At 53.5% G+C, this 14,077-nt stretch overlaps 4 protein-coding genes across 4 annotated transcripts; 1 reads left to right on the top strand and 3 right to left on the bottom strand.

Annotated features, from left to right (window-relative positions):
* Positions 1-196: 196 nt before the first annotated feature.
* Triagg1_7107 (uncharacterized protein) lies at positions 197-907 on the top strand (the record flags this gene model as incomplete). The annotated part of the gene is made up of 4 exons (XM_062901806.1): positions 197-211; positions 393-428; positions 512-708; positions 781-907. The coding sequence occupies 4 exons, from the start codon at positions 197-199 to the stop codon at positions 905-907; spliced, it is 375 nt and encodes a 124-aa protein (XP_062753929.1).
* Positions 908-1,408: 501 nt separating this feature from the next.
* Positions 1,409-2,537, bottom strand: Triagg1_7106 (uncharacterized protein; the record flags this gene model as incomplete). The annotated part of the gene is made up of 2 exons (XM_062901805.1): positions 1,409-2,337; positions 2,411-2,537. The coding sequence occupies 2 exons, from the start codon at positions 2,535-2,537 to the stop codon at positions 1,409-1,411; spliced, it is 1,056 nt and encodes a 351-aa protein (XP_062753928.1).
* Positions 2,538-4,087: 1,550 nt separating this feature from the next.
* On the bottom strand, positions 4,088-9,291 carry Triagg1_7105 (uncharacterized protein; the record flags this gene model as incomplete). The annotated part of the gene is made up of 3 exons (XM_062901804.1): positions 4,088-4,140; positions 4,205-5,810; positions 5,878-9,291. 3 exons carry the CDS (start codon positions 9,289-9,291, stop codon positions 4,088-4,090), a joined length of 5,073 nt encoding a protein of 1,690 aa, XP_062753927.1.
* A 3,732-nt stretch (positions 9,292-13,023) lies between these two features.
* Triagg1_7104 (uncharacterized protein) lies at positions 13,024-13,449 on the bottom strand (the record flags this gene model as incomplete). The annotated part of the gene is made up of 1 exon (XM_062901803.1): positions 13,024-13,449. The coding sequence occupies one exon, from the start codon at positions 13,447-13,449 to the stop codon at positions 13,024-13,026; it is 426 nt and encodes a 141-aa protein (XP_062753926.1).
* Positions 13,450-14,077: the final 628 nt, after the last annotated feature.

Raw genomic sequence — 14,077 nt, 5'->3', positions numbered from 1 at the left:
GCTAGTTGATCCGCCCCAGCCCTAATTCGGCAGCGCATTTTCGCAACAGCCCACCGAAAATGGGCTAAAAATATTCACGAGGAAAAAAAAGATTGGATTTTATCACTCCACACACCCCCGAACAAATATCCAAAAGGCGCAGGATTTGACCTCTTTGCGTTCTTCACGTCCACTCAAACACCACCAATTATCAACAATGGCTCCTACTACAGTATGTACCGCGTGAAAAAAAAAATGACATTTCGAATTCGCTTTGCTGTAGGCAGACAATTGCCCTCTTCTCTTCCTCTGTCTTGGTGAAGAAGAAGAGAGAGAGGGGAGGGCGGTTGCGCTGCCGACCGAGAAACCGACAAAAAAAAGCAGTAGGCTGATGTGTAAATGTCATGATATAGAAGAAGGCGGGCAAGGCCCAGAAGCAGACCAAGAAGGTGAGTTAACAAAGCACAGCGTTCCCCAGAAGTTCAAGAGGGGAATTGGGGGGAGGGTTTTTGCTAACGCTGGACTTGGATAGTTCATCATCAACGCTTCGCAGCCTGCGAGCGACAAGATCTTCGACGTCTCTGCCTTTGAGAAGTTCCTCCAGGACCACATCAAGGTCGAGGGCCGCACCAACAACCTGGGCGATAACGTCGTCATCTCGCAGTCCGGCGATGGCAAGATCGAGGTCGTTGCCCACAACGAGCTCTCTGGCCGCTACCTCAAGTACCTGTACGACTTTTTCTCTTCACCCCCCCTTTATTGTGTCAACCATGCGGTTATACTAAACATTTTAATGAACAGGACCAAGAAGTTCCTCAAGAAGCAGCAGCTCCGTGACTGGCTCCGTGTCGTGTCCACCTCCCGTGGTGTCTACGAGCTCAAGTTCTTCAACGTCGTCAACGATGACGCCGATGAGGATGACGAGTAAATTCCGCCTTCTTTGGAATGAAAAAAAAAGGGGAAAAGCCATATGGGAAATGAAGAATGGTTGTGGGAGAATAGCAACTTGGCAGCGACCTGGACCCCCTTTGTGATGAAGGATATATAACCACGTGCGGCTCTTGTAAAAGGGTCGTCGTCAGCGTGTTGGGGATTCTCTGAAAAAGAGAAACCTGGTTTTGGGTTGCTCTAGTCTAGTCAATCAAGAAAGAAGCGACCATTTTGAGTGGACCTATCTACGTTAAGATTTCTCTCCTATCCCTTGAATACTATGATCATGTGAATGCCAACGTAGTCTGTTATTAGTTACGAGGTGCTTAAGCAATTTATACTCGACGTAGCCAATTTATGATGCGCTATCAGATTGCCATGTCTACATAATGCATGTATATATATATATGCTTCCATCATCTGCTTGTTTCATGCAGCAGCGAGGTATCATCAATAACATGAAGAAGAGAAAGTAAAGGAAAAAACACCACCCCCCCTTTCACGGCAACGTCCTCATGACACCCTCAAAGGCCACCAACGCCATTGCATTCGCCGGGAAAGCCCTCAAGAAGCACGGCAAGAATCCTCTCCAGTATCCCCTCCACCCAGACTCTCTATAAACAGCCACGGCAGCATTCCTCCATTTAGGAAACCGTCTCTCGCCGTCTCCCAAACCTCCGCCAAGGGGATCCGTCATGACGCGCTGCTTCACGAGATCGCTCGGGTAACTCGTCAACCAAAACACCTGAGCGCTCAGCCCGCCGGCCCAGAAATTGATGGCCGGGTTGCTCAGGTTGGTGTTCTCGCGGAAAGCCCGCGAGAGCATGTCGTAGCTGCCCCACCAGAAGAAGAAGAAGCCGCGGAAGAGCAGCGTGGCAGACAGGCCGTGGTAGATGCCGCGGATGCCGTGGTGGGAGTAGATCTTGCGGATGCAGTCGAGAGGCCCCAAGTACAGACGCTCAGCCTTGCGGGCAGCGTACTGGATCTGCAGCCGGGCTTTCACATGCTCGACGGGGGCAGCGATGAAGCTGACGGTGGCGCCGGCCATGATACCTGCGATACCGTGACCCAGCGGTGGAAGGTATGAAGGTTCTGACGATGAAGACGATGATGTCCTTGAAGAAGATGAGGAAGACAACAGCCTCATCAGACTCCCAAACCCAAGCCCCGTCGCCCCCGATCCCGCCCCGGGCGCCCACGCGTCCGCGCCAAAGACGTGCTGCGCCATCAGCCGCCTGTAGACGTTGAGCGAGCCCAGCATGACCGAGTCCATAAACATCCACCCGACCAGCGGCGGCGTCGCGCCCTTGTACAGGCCCGTGACGCCCTCATTGCGCACCGTCTGCAGGACGCACTGCAGCGGGCCGCTGAAGCGCGAGGCCTGCGTCGTTTGCAGGCGGACCTTGACTGTGTCGAAGGGGTGGCCGACTTTTTGATTACATCTCAAGTTAGTATAATCATAACATTCATAATAGAGGCAAGTGAATTTCTCAAATCGCACCAGTCAGCTTTGCTATACCGCTAAACACGCCCGCGACGAAGCCCTTGTAGTCGCGCTTGGCCGATGTCGCAGGCTTCTGATTCTGCTGCACCGCGACGGGCGGCGAAGAAGCTACGGCTTCTTCCATTTGCCAGCCTCCAATCTAGGCTAAATGGAAAAATACCTTGACAAACTCAATGAAAACAAAGCGAGTGAAAAAAAAAAAAGGAAGAGGAGAAATGGGTAGAGAAAGTTGTCGTTGAGTAGATAGTGGAGGGTTTTGGGGGTGGGAGTGCAGATGAGATGAGTCCGGATCTCGCAGGTATTATTAAGGCGACAAGTTCGGCTCTTATGTTCAAGTGCCGAGCTAATCCCAACGACAAATACAAATACATGGATCCTTAACGTTCCCTTTGTCCAAAAGGAAATAGAGAATCTCACAATAGAATATATTTATAAAAAAAAAAGGAGTAAAAGTCCGGAACGGCTTCCGCAGTCAAAAGATAAGACAAACGAATCAAACTAGAGTGAATCATCCCGTGGGGAGAGGGTGGAGAACATCTCTGGTAAGCCAGCCTGTCATACACGATCCCGACGATACAGTCAGTCTCCACTGAAGGTTTCACGTAAGGCGGGCGTGAAACGGGAGACAGTAAGACAACGCAAAAGAACGGTCAACAAGGCGCATTAATTAGCCTCTATTTTGAATAGGAAAAAAGGAGAAGAAGAGAATTGATAAGAATTGGAGGGGAAAAAAGGAAAAGCAAAGAGCATCATCTACTCCTTGCATAACGCCAGAACTGAGACAACATGCTGACAGTCTCACAACGTGTCGTACTTTCATGTCCAGCACCAGTAAACTCATTCACACATTCACACACATCAGCAATAAGTCAAGCATAGAAATCCCTCCATGCCAATTGTGCTTCATTCACATCACCAAACAAACGCACTAAAACTACGCCCAGCTAAACTCGCCATCACACAGAACAAAAGGCCGAGAAAAGCTTCCTCCATCTCAATCGTCTGCATCTTCAAATGCCAGCTATTGCATCGTCCAGATCAAGACCAGCGCAGAATAATGCCCCTCGCTTCGCTCTAGAATCAAATGTTCATGTCATGTCGTCGTCAAGAATGAAGAACCAAAAATACAAAAACTCGTGGGGTGGCTTGGGGGGGAAATAAAGCAAACAACAAACGGAGCTGGCCAAAACACAGCTCATCGCAGATATAGTCTCTCGCAAAGCAAACAAAAACCCTCGAAATCCATTGCGTCCTTCGTGTCCCATATATCCTTCCCATCACCGAAGCGATTCCATAGCATTATGTAGTATTCCCCCCAAGTTGCCTTGCATGTCTAGCCCTCTCCAACCTCTCCTTGCTTTCCCACTCGCAGTAGCGTGCGGTGAGTTGTCTTTAGGCTAGGCAAGGTAAACCCTCCCCTTCGTCCACACCCTTTCCCCCCTTTTGCTTTTTTTTCGAGTCATTTTCTATTTGTTTCTTGTCCTTTTCGTGTAAAACGGAAATGATCATTTTTATGGGTATTGTGTGGTGTGGCACATACAGAGAGCCAAGTGCAAAAGGGGAAAAAAGAGAAAAGAGAAAAAAAAAAATCAATGCTCATCCCCCTTTTCTTTCGTTTGTATCATCGAATTGGGTAGCAACGGGTCGAGGTCCAAAGCAACGGCACGATTTCACCTAAAAGGTATCCGTTTCTTGGGTGTTCTGGCTTGTCATGCTGCCGAATGTGTCTACAAGTAGAACAAGTCAGTAAGCTGAAAAGGAAATGGGAACCACGGCTTCATCACAACGTACCTCTCTTTCTCCGCCTGTCCTCTCTGGCTGCGTCATCATCTGCATTCTTGGGTGTCATCGCTCTAGGACCACTAGGCCTGCGTGATGGCACGCCAAGGGCAGCGTTCAAGTTCTTGTTCTCCGGCTTGGGGCTCATGCTGTTGTATTGGCTGGAGTGTGTGCCCGTGCCGCTTGCGTAGCCGCTTTCGTAGCTCTGAGGGCCCATGGGGCTGCCCTTTTGCAGGTTTGAAACTCGTGTAGATCTGGGCGGCGTCTGCTGAGACGAGTTGATGGGCTCCTTGGGTGGCCGAGCCGGACCAGTGTTTTGCTGCTGAGGAGGAGCAGCAGGCCAGTAATCTCCGCCCTCGTTGCCGTAGCGCCCAGCAGCGGTGCCATTGAGGCGGTTAAGGCTGTTCATGGAGCCTGCCCAATCAGCGGACCGGGGTGTCGCTGGGGCATCAAAGTCTTGAGCAGAGTGCTCCAGGGCGGTTCGGAAGCGCTCCGTCTGTCCTGTTCTGGGCTGAGGGTGCATCAAGTTGAGCGAGTTGCGGTGAGCCTTGTATTTGGGATCCTCTGGCGTAGCAAACGTCGGCACAATGGGTGCTGACGATTCGTGAATCTCGTGCGGCGGAGCAAGGCGTCCTCCCTCTAGATATCCCGAGTGGAGTCTGTCGTCGCCATACGTGTCGAGGGGATAGAGATCATCGCGAGAAGCCATGCTGGACCCTGATCGGGACTGCAGCACATCGTCCTCGCCATCCTTCTTGGGGTTTCCGCGCAGCGCCTTGCTCACGGTAGATGCCGTCGTTCCAGACCAGCGGGAGATCTTAGGGAACCAGCTTTTGCTTCCCGACTTGCCTTTCCTTCCCTTGTCGCTACGAGGCGTGTTATCAGCGCTGTGCGGCTGGTCATAGCCCTGGTCGGAGGCCGGCGGCGCACCATCTGTTGGGAGCGATCCGGCACGATGCACCTCACGGTCCATGGGGCTCATCGCAGGGATGATTTGAGTTCGCTCTGCGGTCGGGGTAGGGTGATCATACTCGTACTCATCCTCGTGTTCGGGTACTGTGTCGATGCGATGATCTGAAAACTTGCGCTGCCCCTGCGATTGGCTGCCATGGCTTGTAGTTGAGTTGCCTTCGGGCTCATAGCCCTTGTCGTGCTCATACTGTCCCTCTGGCTGGAGATTGTCAAACGACTGTCCCGCTCCGCTGGTAGAGACCCTGGCGGAGAGAGGCGGCGCCGTCTGTGTTTTGAGGACATCTACCTCTCCGAGGAGCTGCATCAGCATGTCCTCGATGCGAGTGAGATCGTTGGTGCCCTTGGCGCTAAGGCCTTGGAGGGCCCGTTTCCAAAGAGCCTTCTTCTTGACAGTGACGTCGTCCATAGTGGTGCCACCGATGGAGCCGCTCTGCACGGAACGGGAGCCGGGGTAAGGTCGAGGCCCGTTGATGGCCTTCTGAAGCTTGTCAGTGTTTTCGGAATTAGCAAAGATGACATCGTCTCCAGTGTCCTGAACCAGCTCCTTCAGATCGCGGAACGAGTTGCGCATCTCAATCGCCGCGTTCATGAGCAGCGCGACGATTTCCGTATCGCGGGCACTTCGCTGTGCGTCACGGACCATGAGCTGCAGGGGGGAGCAGTTAGCAATGAACAAGTCATAAAGTGTCTAGGTTGTTTTTATGTCAACTTACGTGTTGCATCAAGGCAACAATGTCCTTGTTTTCAATACGCTCGATGCCGCCGCCTGTGGAGGCATCATAGAATGGCGAGGCCATGCCTTGAGACATGCCACTGAGAGCGCGGTTGTTATCCTGAGATCCGTAGAAGGGGTCTCCACCAGCCATGTAGTTTGATGGGCCAGCCATTTGGATTGCCTTGCCCTTGGGTTCGACATCGGGCGTTCGGTTGGGGCCGTTGGACATGTACCCCTCGTCATACTTGAAACCGGGGCTGCCAGTGCTAAAACCGAGACCACGAGAGCCAAGGAGGTTGTCGTTGAGCGCCGGGTTCACAATCGGGCTGGCATCCTCGTACGGGTTCGTAAGCAGAGTATCGCGCTTCCGCTCAGCTGATGTTCTCCGCCACTCGTCCTCCTGGCTTGGCTCCCTACTAAGGCGGGCAGCATCGTCAAGGTGAGCATCTCGCATATCCTCGTCAGACTGGGATTTGGGGATAACCTGTCCATATTCCGTAGGAGTAGCCTTGCCAGACCACTGACCAGGAGCAATCTCATCCTGCAGGATGGACGGGTTGGTCTGTAGATCATCATCAATGTAGCCAACCTCAGGGATAGGATGATCTGGGTCAGGAACACTGCTAGCTTCCATCGGGGGAGCGGCTTCATAGTCAAGCCTGTCCAGGCTATGGGTGGGGGTGTTTCGCGGCTTCCAGCCCTCCATCGCGCGCTCCTTGAACGACTTGTTGCGGAACACTCCGGCCGGCTCAAAGTCGCCCTCGGAAGCATCCTCAACGGTAGCTTGTTTTCTCTCCTGGGCCGCCTTGAGAGCGGCGGCAGCGGCACCAACGGCACCCGCGGTGATGGCGGCTTCAGATGAGGTAGGGGATTGGCGATACTTGGTGCGAGGTACCTTGCGTCCATTCTCATCAAGCTCATACTCCATGTAGCCATGAGACTGACCAGGAGTTGCCTGTCGCTCATCGTCGTACTCCTGGCGATTCATGCCAGAATACTTGTCTGGGCTCGCACCACGGCTGCTCTGGAGCTTGGATCGCTCATCGTATGAGAGATTGGAATCTCCAGCGCCGCTATATACGCCTGTCAAGACAGATTGATCAAGCATCGACTCACCAATCAACGAGGCGACGGCAGACTCGGCCGCAATGACAGGGTGAATGATGTTGGGGTTGGCAGCAATGCCGCGGACAGCCTTTCCTGCAGCCGTCTGTCCAACCTGGGAATCTTCCGAGTAAATAGTATTCCCACCGGCTGCCGACGACGCAAGATCAAATTCTCTGCTCCTCAAGTTACTCGGGACAGACTCAAGCGACTGCAACGAGCCACGAGACTTGATGGACGAATAGTTTTCGCCTCTGGAGGTCCTGGTCGGCGTCTCCCCATCAACCTCTGTGAACCCAGACACGCTGGGGATTGGGCTTAGGCCACGCGCGCCAGCCTGATATGGGACGTATTTCAGAGGAGGAGGGACATCCTGTGTATTGTAGTAGGCATCTTCGTATCCGTCGTCTGGGTACTCGCCCTGGTCAACATCACGAGGGTTGCCGTCGTAATTGTCATAGGGAACGGGGATCTTGTTGCCAAACTCGTCTGTCTCATATTCAATGGACTGGTTATACTCCTTTTTACCACGTGGTAGAGCAGTCAAATCGCCGTGCGATACGTTGGCGTGGCTCCTGCCAAGTGCTTGGTGAACATCCGTGGGTGTTCTGGAAGGGGTTGGCGTGGATGACGGCGAGGCCATCTCCCGTTGCTGGCTTGTCAATGGAGCGATTTCTTCAGTGGCTGACATTGGTCCATCGGATTCGGCAGACAAGATTGAAGTTCGCGTCATCTCCGACGGGTTGATCTCGCTCATGAGCGGCATTGGCGGCGCGGGCGGTGGCTCCTCCTCATCGTCATATTCTTCTGCGTATCGTTCACGGCCTAGGCTTTGGCTTCTCGCTCTAGACTCTGTTCTCCTTCTACGCCTCTCGCGATGCCTCTTTTCGCTAACCTCTGAATGATCATCTGTTCCGCTGGGCAATGCCTTAGCTGCCACCGCGCCAGTGGCGGCAGCGAGCGCGGCCTTGGCCAGGTTACCACTTCTCTTTGGTGTGTTACCGTCATCGTGAAGACGGTAATCTCCCTCAATGGAATCCAGGCTGGGGCTGTGCAAGTCGTCGTAGTCGTGACGGGCCTCACGGTTCCGTCTTTCTTTGGGTTTCGAATTCTCCTTGAGAGCCTCCTTGTCTTTTCCCGATTCGGGTCTCTGACTTGCAGACCGCCTGCGGTCCACCGTGATGTCCTCTCTTGAGGCAGAAGTGCCTGTGGAAGTAAAGGAGGCGCGTCGTTCTCGGCCTTCCCGTTTGCTCTGCTCTCGCTTGAGGGCACTCAATTCTGGCAAAATCAATCTCCGAATGGCATCTTCGACTGTTTCTAGTAGCTTGGGGTTGTTGATTGAAGATTTCGAAACTCCGGAGCGCATGGAGCGGGTGTCCATGGAGCGATGGCTTGGGGCCAGGTTTGACGACAGGATACTTGAATCGGCAGCGGGAATTTGAGGCACGTGTCCCTCCGAGTGGCGACTTCGACTGGAGCGACGCCGCGAGGAGGTGTATGTCTCCTCGGTTGGAAGCTCGCTAATGCTCCGACTCTTTGACCGCCGCTTTCGCTCCTTGTCCTTGGGCTTATCCGATGAAGATTTGGAAGAACGATCTTTAGATCGAGTTTTGGTAGCCCGGGAATCCTCCAAAGTTTCGTCAAGGTGCTCACCCGAGCCTAAATCCCCTCCAGGTCCGGAGCCATCCAGGAAGCTGTCTGTGGCGATGGCAGAAATCTCCGATCCATTGGCGGGGGGGTAAGATTCTCTCTCGCTAGTCGGGATAAGAGGACTGGCAGGACGACGGCGTCGCTGCGGCTGCTGTTTCTCCTGCGTGATCTCTATGTCGATGGGATTCCGCGAGACGGTAGACTCTTCAGTGGCCGAAGCATACGACGTCACGCTATGGCCGTCGTCGGCCCCAGGTACCTCGAGCTCACGCGACGGGATCCCATCTTCCAGAGGGATTCGTCGAGTCAGCGAAGTTTTGCGGGAAGTTTTCGTCTCTGTCACTTTGATGCTATGATCCCTTTTGCCCCTTTTGGAGGAGGAGGGGGTGAGCCGCACTCGTACGCTGGGCTTGCGGCTGGTCGAGCTCCCTGTTCTGCTGCCTTCGAAATACTCAATCAGCACAGATGTCTGAGAGCGCTGATGGCTTCGGTAGCCGCGGCTGCTGATGGTGCCCGTAGGGCCATCATCTTGTAGCGAGTAGCCTGATTTCTCATCGCCAAGCTTGGAGATGTCAGCGGTCAGCTCCGTGGGAGTGGTCGTCTCGTCGGTCTCGGTCGGCGCAGGCAATGGAAGGCTCTTCCTACTAACGGTGCTCATCTTGGGTACGAGGGCAAATCGGTACCCTTGCCCTCTACTCGTTGCGCGACCAGTGGCGTAGATGAAGGAGGTGAGAGTCTCCCAAGGGCCGACTGCTGGCGACTGGTGGAAGAAGAAGAGAGGGAATATTCAAGGTCGAGGAAGAGATTAAAACAGATAAATTTTATGCAGACATCCGGAACAAGGCCCAACGCTACAGCGAAGAACGGGGATAGGTAGGGCGCCTTGGGAGCGACGTCAGTCAGACAAAAGGGAACGACGAGATGATGAAGAGAAGGCAAAGTCGAATCTCCCACTCGACCACTCAAGATGGACCCGACACAGGGGGGGTTGGAGGTAACAAACTCACAGGAACCAAAGAGGAGAAAGCGGAATCGGGGAGGGCAGGGCAGTTTAGCTGTACCAGGTGGCGAAGCTCAGGCACCGAAAAGGAAGAGGGCCCAGAGCGGTAAAGAGCAGAGGCTGTCGCTCACAAACGACGGCCAGGACAGCCAGGAGAACGCTGCAGCGTCAGGGGAGCTGCTGCAGGGCCGGGCTGTGAGCCGTAGGTACTGCACAGGCAATGTACAGGCAATGCGGCCCAGGTATGTGCGGGTGTCGAGTCCAGTATGTACAGCTGAGGGATTGGGATTGGGCTCTGTGGATGGCTGTCGGTGAGATGGAGATGGAGATGGAGATGGATGCAAATGCGCTGTGATGCGAAGATGTGGGGGAGCGAGAGGCAGCGGCTGGTCTGGCGCGGTTCCGGTCAGGTCTGGCCTGGTGAGGCTCCCAAAGATTGTTCTCTTTGACCCCCCTTCTTTTTTTTTTTCGAGAGAGAGAGAGAGACGAGGGGGCGCAGGGCAGATGCGATGCGGGCGAAGGAAGAGGAGAGAGATAGTTGAGGCCTTGTTATTGTCCCGAAGCGGGCTGGGGCCTCTGCTTGATGAGTTGGCGCCGATGCGTGTCTGGTCCAATGGCGCTTGGGCGGGCAGGGGGGAGGGTTGTGCCGCTGGACGGGTGTGCTAGCTTTCCACTAAACTTGTCCCAGCAGGGCCTAGAGGGCCTGGAGAGACCTTCTAGCACAGGGCACTCTGGCGTGGCACGAGCAGGGTACCTCAGCGATACATGCACGGTTACAAGTCGTGGTAAGCTAACAGCTGAACAGATTTGCACATCCTCCAGCCACCTTTTTTTCCTTCCATGTTTCTTGGTCCCCTTCTTGTCAGGTTTGTTTCCACTCTGTCGTCTGGCAGTCTGTACTGTAGCCCCTTGCGTCTGATAGGCGGTGGCGCAGTAACGGAAATCAAACGCTGGAGACGAAAAAAGAGTGGAAGAAGAGAGAGAGAGAGAGAGAAAAGGACGAGGCTGGTGATACAGCGCCGTCATTTGCACGAGCCTGCGCTACCACACCACACAGCCAGTCAGCGTGGGAAAAGGAGTTGAGAGCTCGAATCGGAGCTGACGGCGGCCAGGCAGTGTCACTACACTTATGTGAACCTGGAAAGTATCCATGGACATCCATGCAACGATGCTTGAACGGTCTACCGAGACACAACACCACACGCACGCACCCGCCTCGTCTGTGTCATGTCCGTTGACGCCCAACATCTGATGCCGATTGCTGTGATTGATGCCCGCGCCTGTTTCTCGGGCCTCAGCTCCAGCTTATTCCCTCATCTGCATGCTCTAGTGCTTGCACGTCAAGGCACGCGCAAGTCGCTCCCAGGTACCGCAGCTGTACTCCGGGCTTGGCCAGCCATCCCATCTTCCCCAAGCCGCACCGCATCCACCCCCTGGCACATGGAACATGGAAAACGGACAAGAATAAGCGGGACCGCCAGAGAAGATGGAAGCTCTGCAAAGTTACTCATCGATTAAGATGGTGAGTGTTTTACTCTATACAACCCAGGTAGAGAGAAACATGACATCTCATCAAAGCAAATCTGAACGACTGCCATCTAATAGATCTTGCAAGAAGAAGAGCAAGCAGAAAAACCAACCTCAGCTTAGCATCATGTTCCTTGCCAGCTCAGGTACCAGTAATCTTTCAGGTTGTCTTACTGGGGCCATTTTACAGTCCCGCTTATCTTTTGTCCGCCGCTTGATATCATTGACGAGCTCCTCCAGACCCGCCCAAACAATGACCCAGAGCATCGGCCCAGCCGTCTCTTCGTTGACGCTGGCAGGGTAACCGAACCAAACCAAACCAAAGCAGACCAAACCAACCCAAACCAACCCAAACCGCGCTTTCGACTGACCAGGGACAGGAACCGGAAATCCTCCCCCATGGATGGATGGGCTGGAAGTGGGAATCTCCTGTACTCGTACATACAGAAGGTGATGTGCATGGGCTGCTTCATGCCGCCAGCGCTTGTTAGCTTACAGCTACACGCACGGAAATCTGGACTCGCACCCGCTCGATCGTGCTTCGAAACATCAAACTCCATCTTCGTGCATCGTCAGTTCGTCTTTCGTTACCGATTGCGCGCGTATCCATGTAGACGCCGCCGGCCCTGTCACTTCTCACCTGTTTTAAGTAGATGGATAGGGCTGAGCCGCGGGCCAACTTGTTAACGTCCATCTACGGCTCATGCTCACTGCCGACATTGAACTTTGATCCATTTGCCGTGGCTACATACCTATGCTATGGATATTACCGGAAAAGGCCTCTGTTGCGGACTTGAATTTATTAGGTAGATGTGATAACAGGGATCCTTTTGCGGCCCATCACGCTGTCCAACACACGCAGATGGCCCCCAACGTAGTCGATTTCCGATCTTGACGCTATTTGAATGCATGCTTCTTACAAGGAAAGCTTTCTTCTTTTTATCATCCTCCCTCGCAGGCTAGGGACGTGTGACTACATTAGTAGGTACTCGTGTATGCCGTCCTTGGCAAACCGGCACATGCGTACCACTGTGCGAGCTCAAAAATACAGGAATGAAAAAAGAAAGAAAAAATTGGTGGTCATATGGATAGGTGCATTAACCCGTGACACCGGCTGGGCTCGTTTGTGTGTCTCATCCACTGTCGCCTTCGGCAACGAGCGGATATTCTGTGCGAGTTCCTCCGACACGAAGCTTGTGAAGCACGAACCAGAGCGACCTGAGGCAATACCATTCAGGATACAAAGTAATCCTCTTTTTGCCGATAATGCGTCTCTTTATTTTAGCTCCTCAATTTTCTGCACGAATGACTCCACGTAGGTGGTTATTGGACATCAAGTGCTGTCCATACAGGTTGCTCGTAGGGATCAAATATCGGGTTACTCGTCACCCCATGATGGCTATCCGGTACCCCGTGTCTCAAATCTAAAGTGATAAATGATACTAGAGGGATACAGTAGCAATAGTAATCCTACCTCAACGCTTAAACTTCGTGTAGTCGTTGGGTGTGTCGTTGGATAGCTTGTCTTGCCAGCTCCATCATTATAGCCAAGGGGTCCATGTCTCGGATGAGGAGAACCTGAGTCCTGATCAGACCACTCGCCGGGAATTCTTTCCGAAAGACATCTTTGAATCTCTCACCAGACTAGTACCTGAAAAGGCCAACGATTTGAGAAGAGCCATTTAGGAGGAAACAGTTGCTAAACATTGGTATCCGACACACTATCCATGTACTCCGAAACGCATCTGCTTGCCATGAAACATAAAATCAGCCCGAAATTCAAGATTTCCACAACACAGGCCCCAGATCCCTATAAAGACAACTTTCAATCACATCAGCCACGACCGCCCCCAAAAGCCTCCCTTACACTACCGTCCTCCTCGACTCAGTCGTGACCGCCGGCGGTGGTTCCGCAATATACTCCGGCGGCCTCCTCCCCTCCTCCAAGTCCCTCAGCTCCGTCGGCGCCCCAGCTCCTGTTGCAGCTTCGCTTTCTTGTGTCGTGACGGCCTTGAACTTGTACGGAGGCGGCGCTTCTCCCAGCTCGTTGAGGCCCTCTTGGGAGTGAAATCCGCCCCATGGATTGCGTCTGTAGTGCCGCGGAATGAACATGACGGTCCCATCCCGGGTTACCCATCGCCCACGAGCCCAGCCGTCGACGGGGACGAGGCGGCGACGGCGACGGCGTATGTGGAAGAACAAAAAGGTTGAGCAGACGACGAATATGGCGAGGAGAGGGATGATGACATAGGTCAAGGGCCGCGTCGACGTTGGTTGATCCGTACTCATGATGGCGGTGATGGGCTCGTCAGTTCATGTACGCGTAAATGCGCCTTGCGCCGACGGTCGGTCTCAAGCTCGGGCGCTGTTCAAATGGCTTCGTATCAATACGATATCAATGGATAGCTTAGTAAAGTAGAGTCGCAAACTCTACTATAAGGCTAAAACGATACAGACAAAAAAAAGGAGAGAGTTATCCCATCGATGGATGTGCTGGGACGCAAAGGCAGCAGGCACAGCAAGCATGCAAGATAAGAGAGAAAGCGTCGCAAAAGGTAGAAGAAGCAAAACACAAATCCCACTCGCCCTAGAAATGACGGAATCCTTATGAATAAACCATTGACATGTACTCGGCGCAACCTCTTCGCAGACGTCACTCGCCCCCAACCCGCTTTCAGCATCCCCGGAGCTCCCAATCCATCCGCGGGCCGGCCATGGAGGGAGGCACAAATGGTAAAATGCCATGAGCAGATCGTCGCAGAAAGACTTGGAGGGAGTGGCTTTGCACCGGCCCCAGTTATCCGTGGTGGTGTGCCTGCCGGGAGCAGAAAGAGAGACAAAAACTAGTGGCATTACGTGTCTGTCTTGTCAGTTTCGGAGCAGTTTTAGCCCCCCCTCGTTAGTAGATTGAAGATGG

This window comes from Trichoderma aggressivum (assembly GCF_033847375.1).
Source record: "Trichoderma aggressivum f. europaeum strain CBS 100526 chromosome Unknown scaffold_030, whole genome shotgun sequence".
NCBI lineage: Eukaryota > Fungi > Ascomycota > Sordariomycetes > Hypocreales > Hypocreaceae > Trichoderma > Trichoderma aggressivum.
Note: the sequence above shows the minus strand (reverse complement) of the source record. Positions and strands in the feature narration are given on the sequence as shown.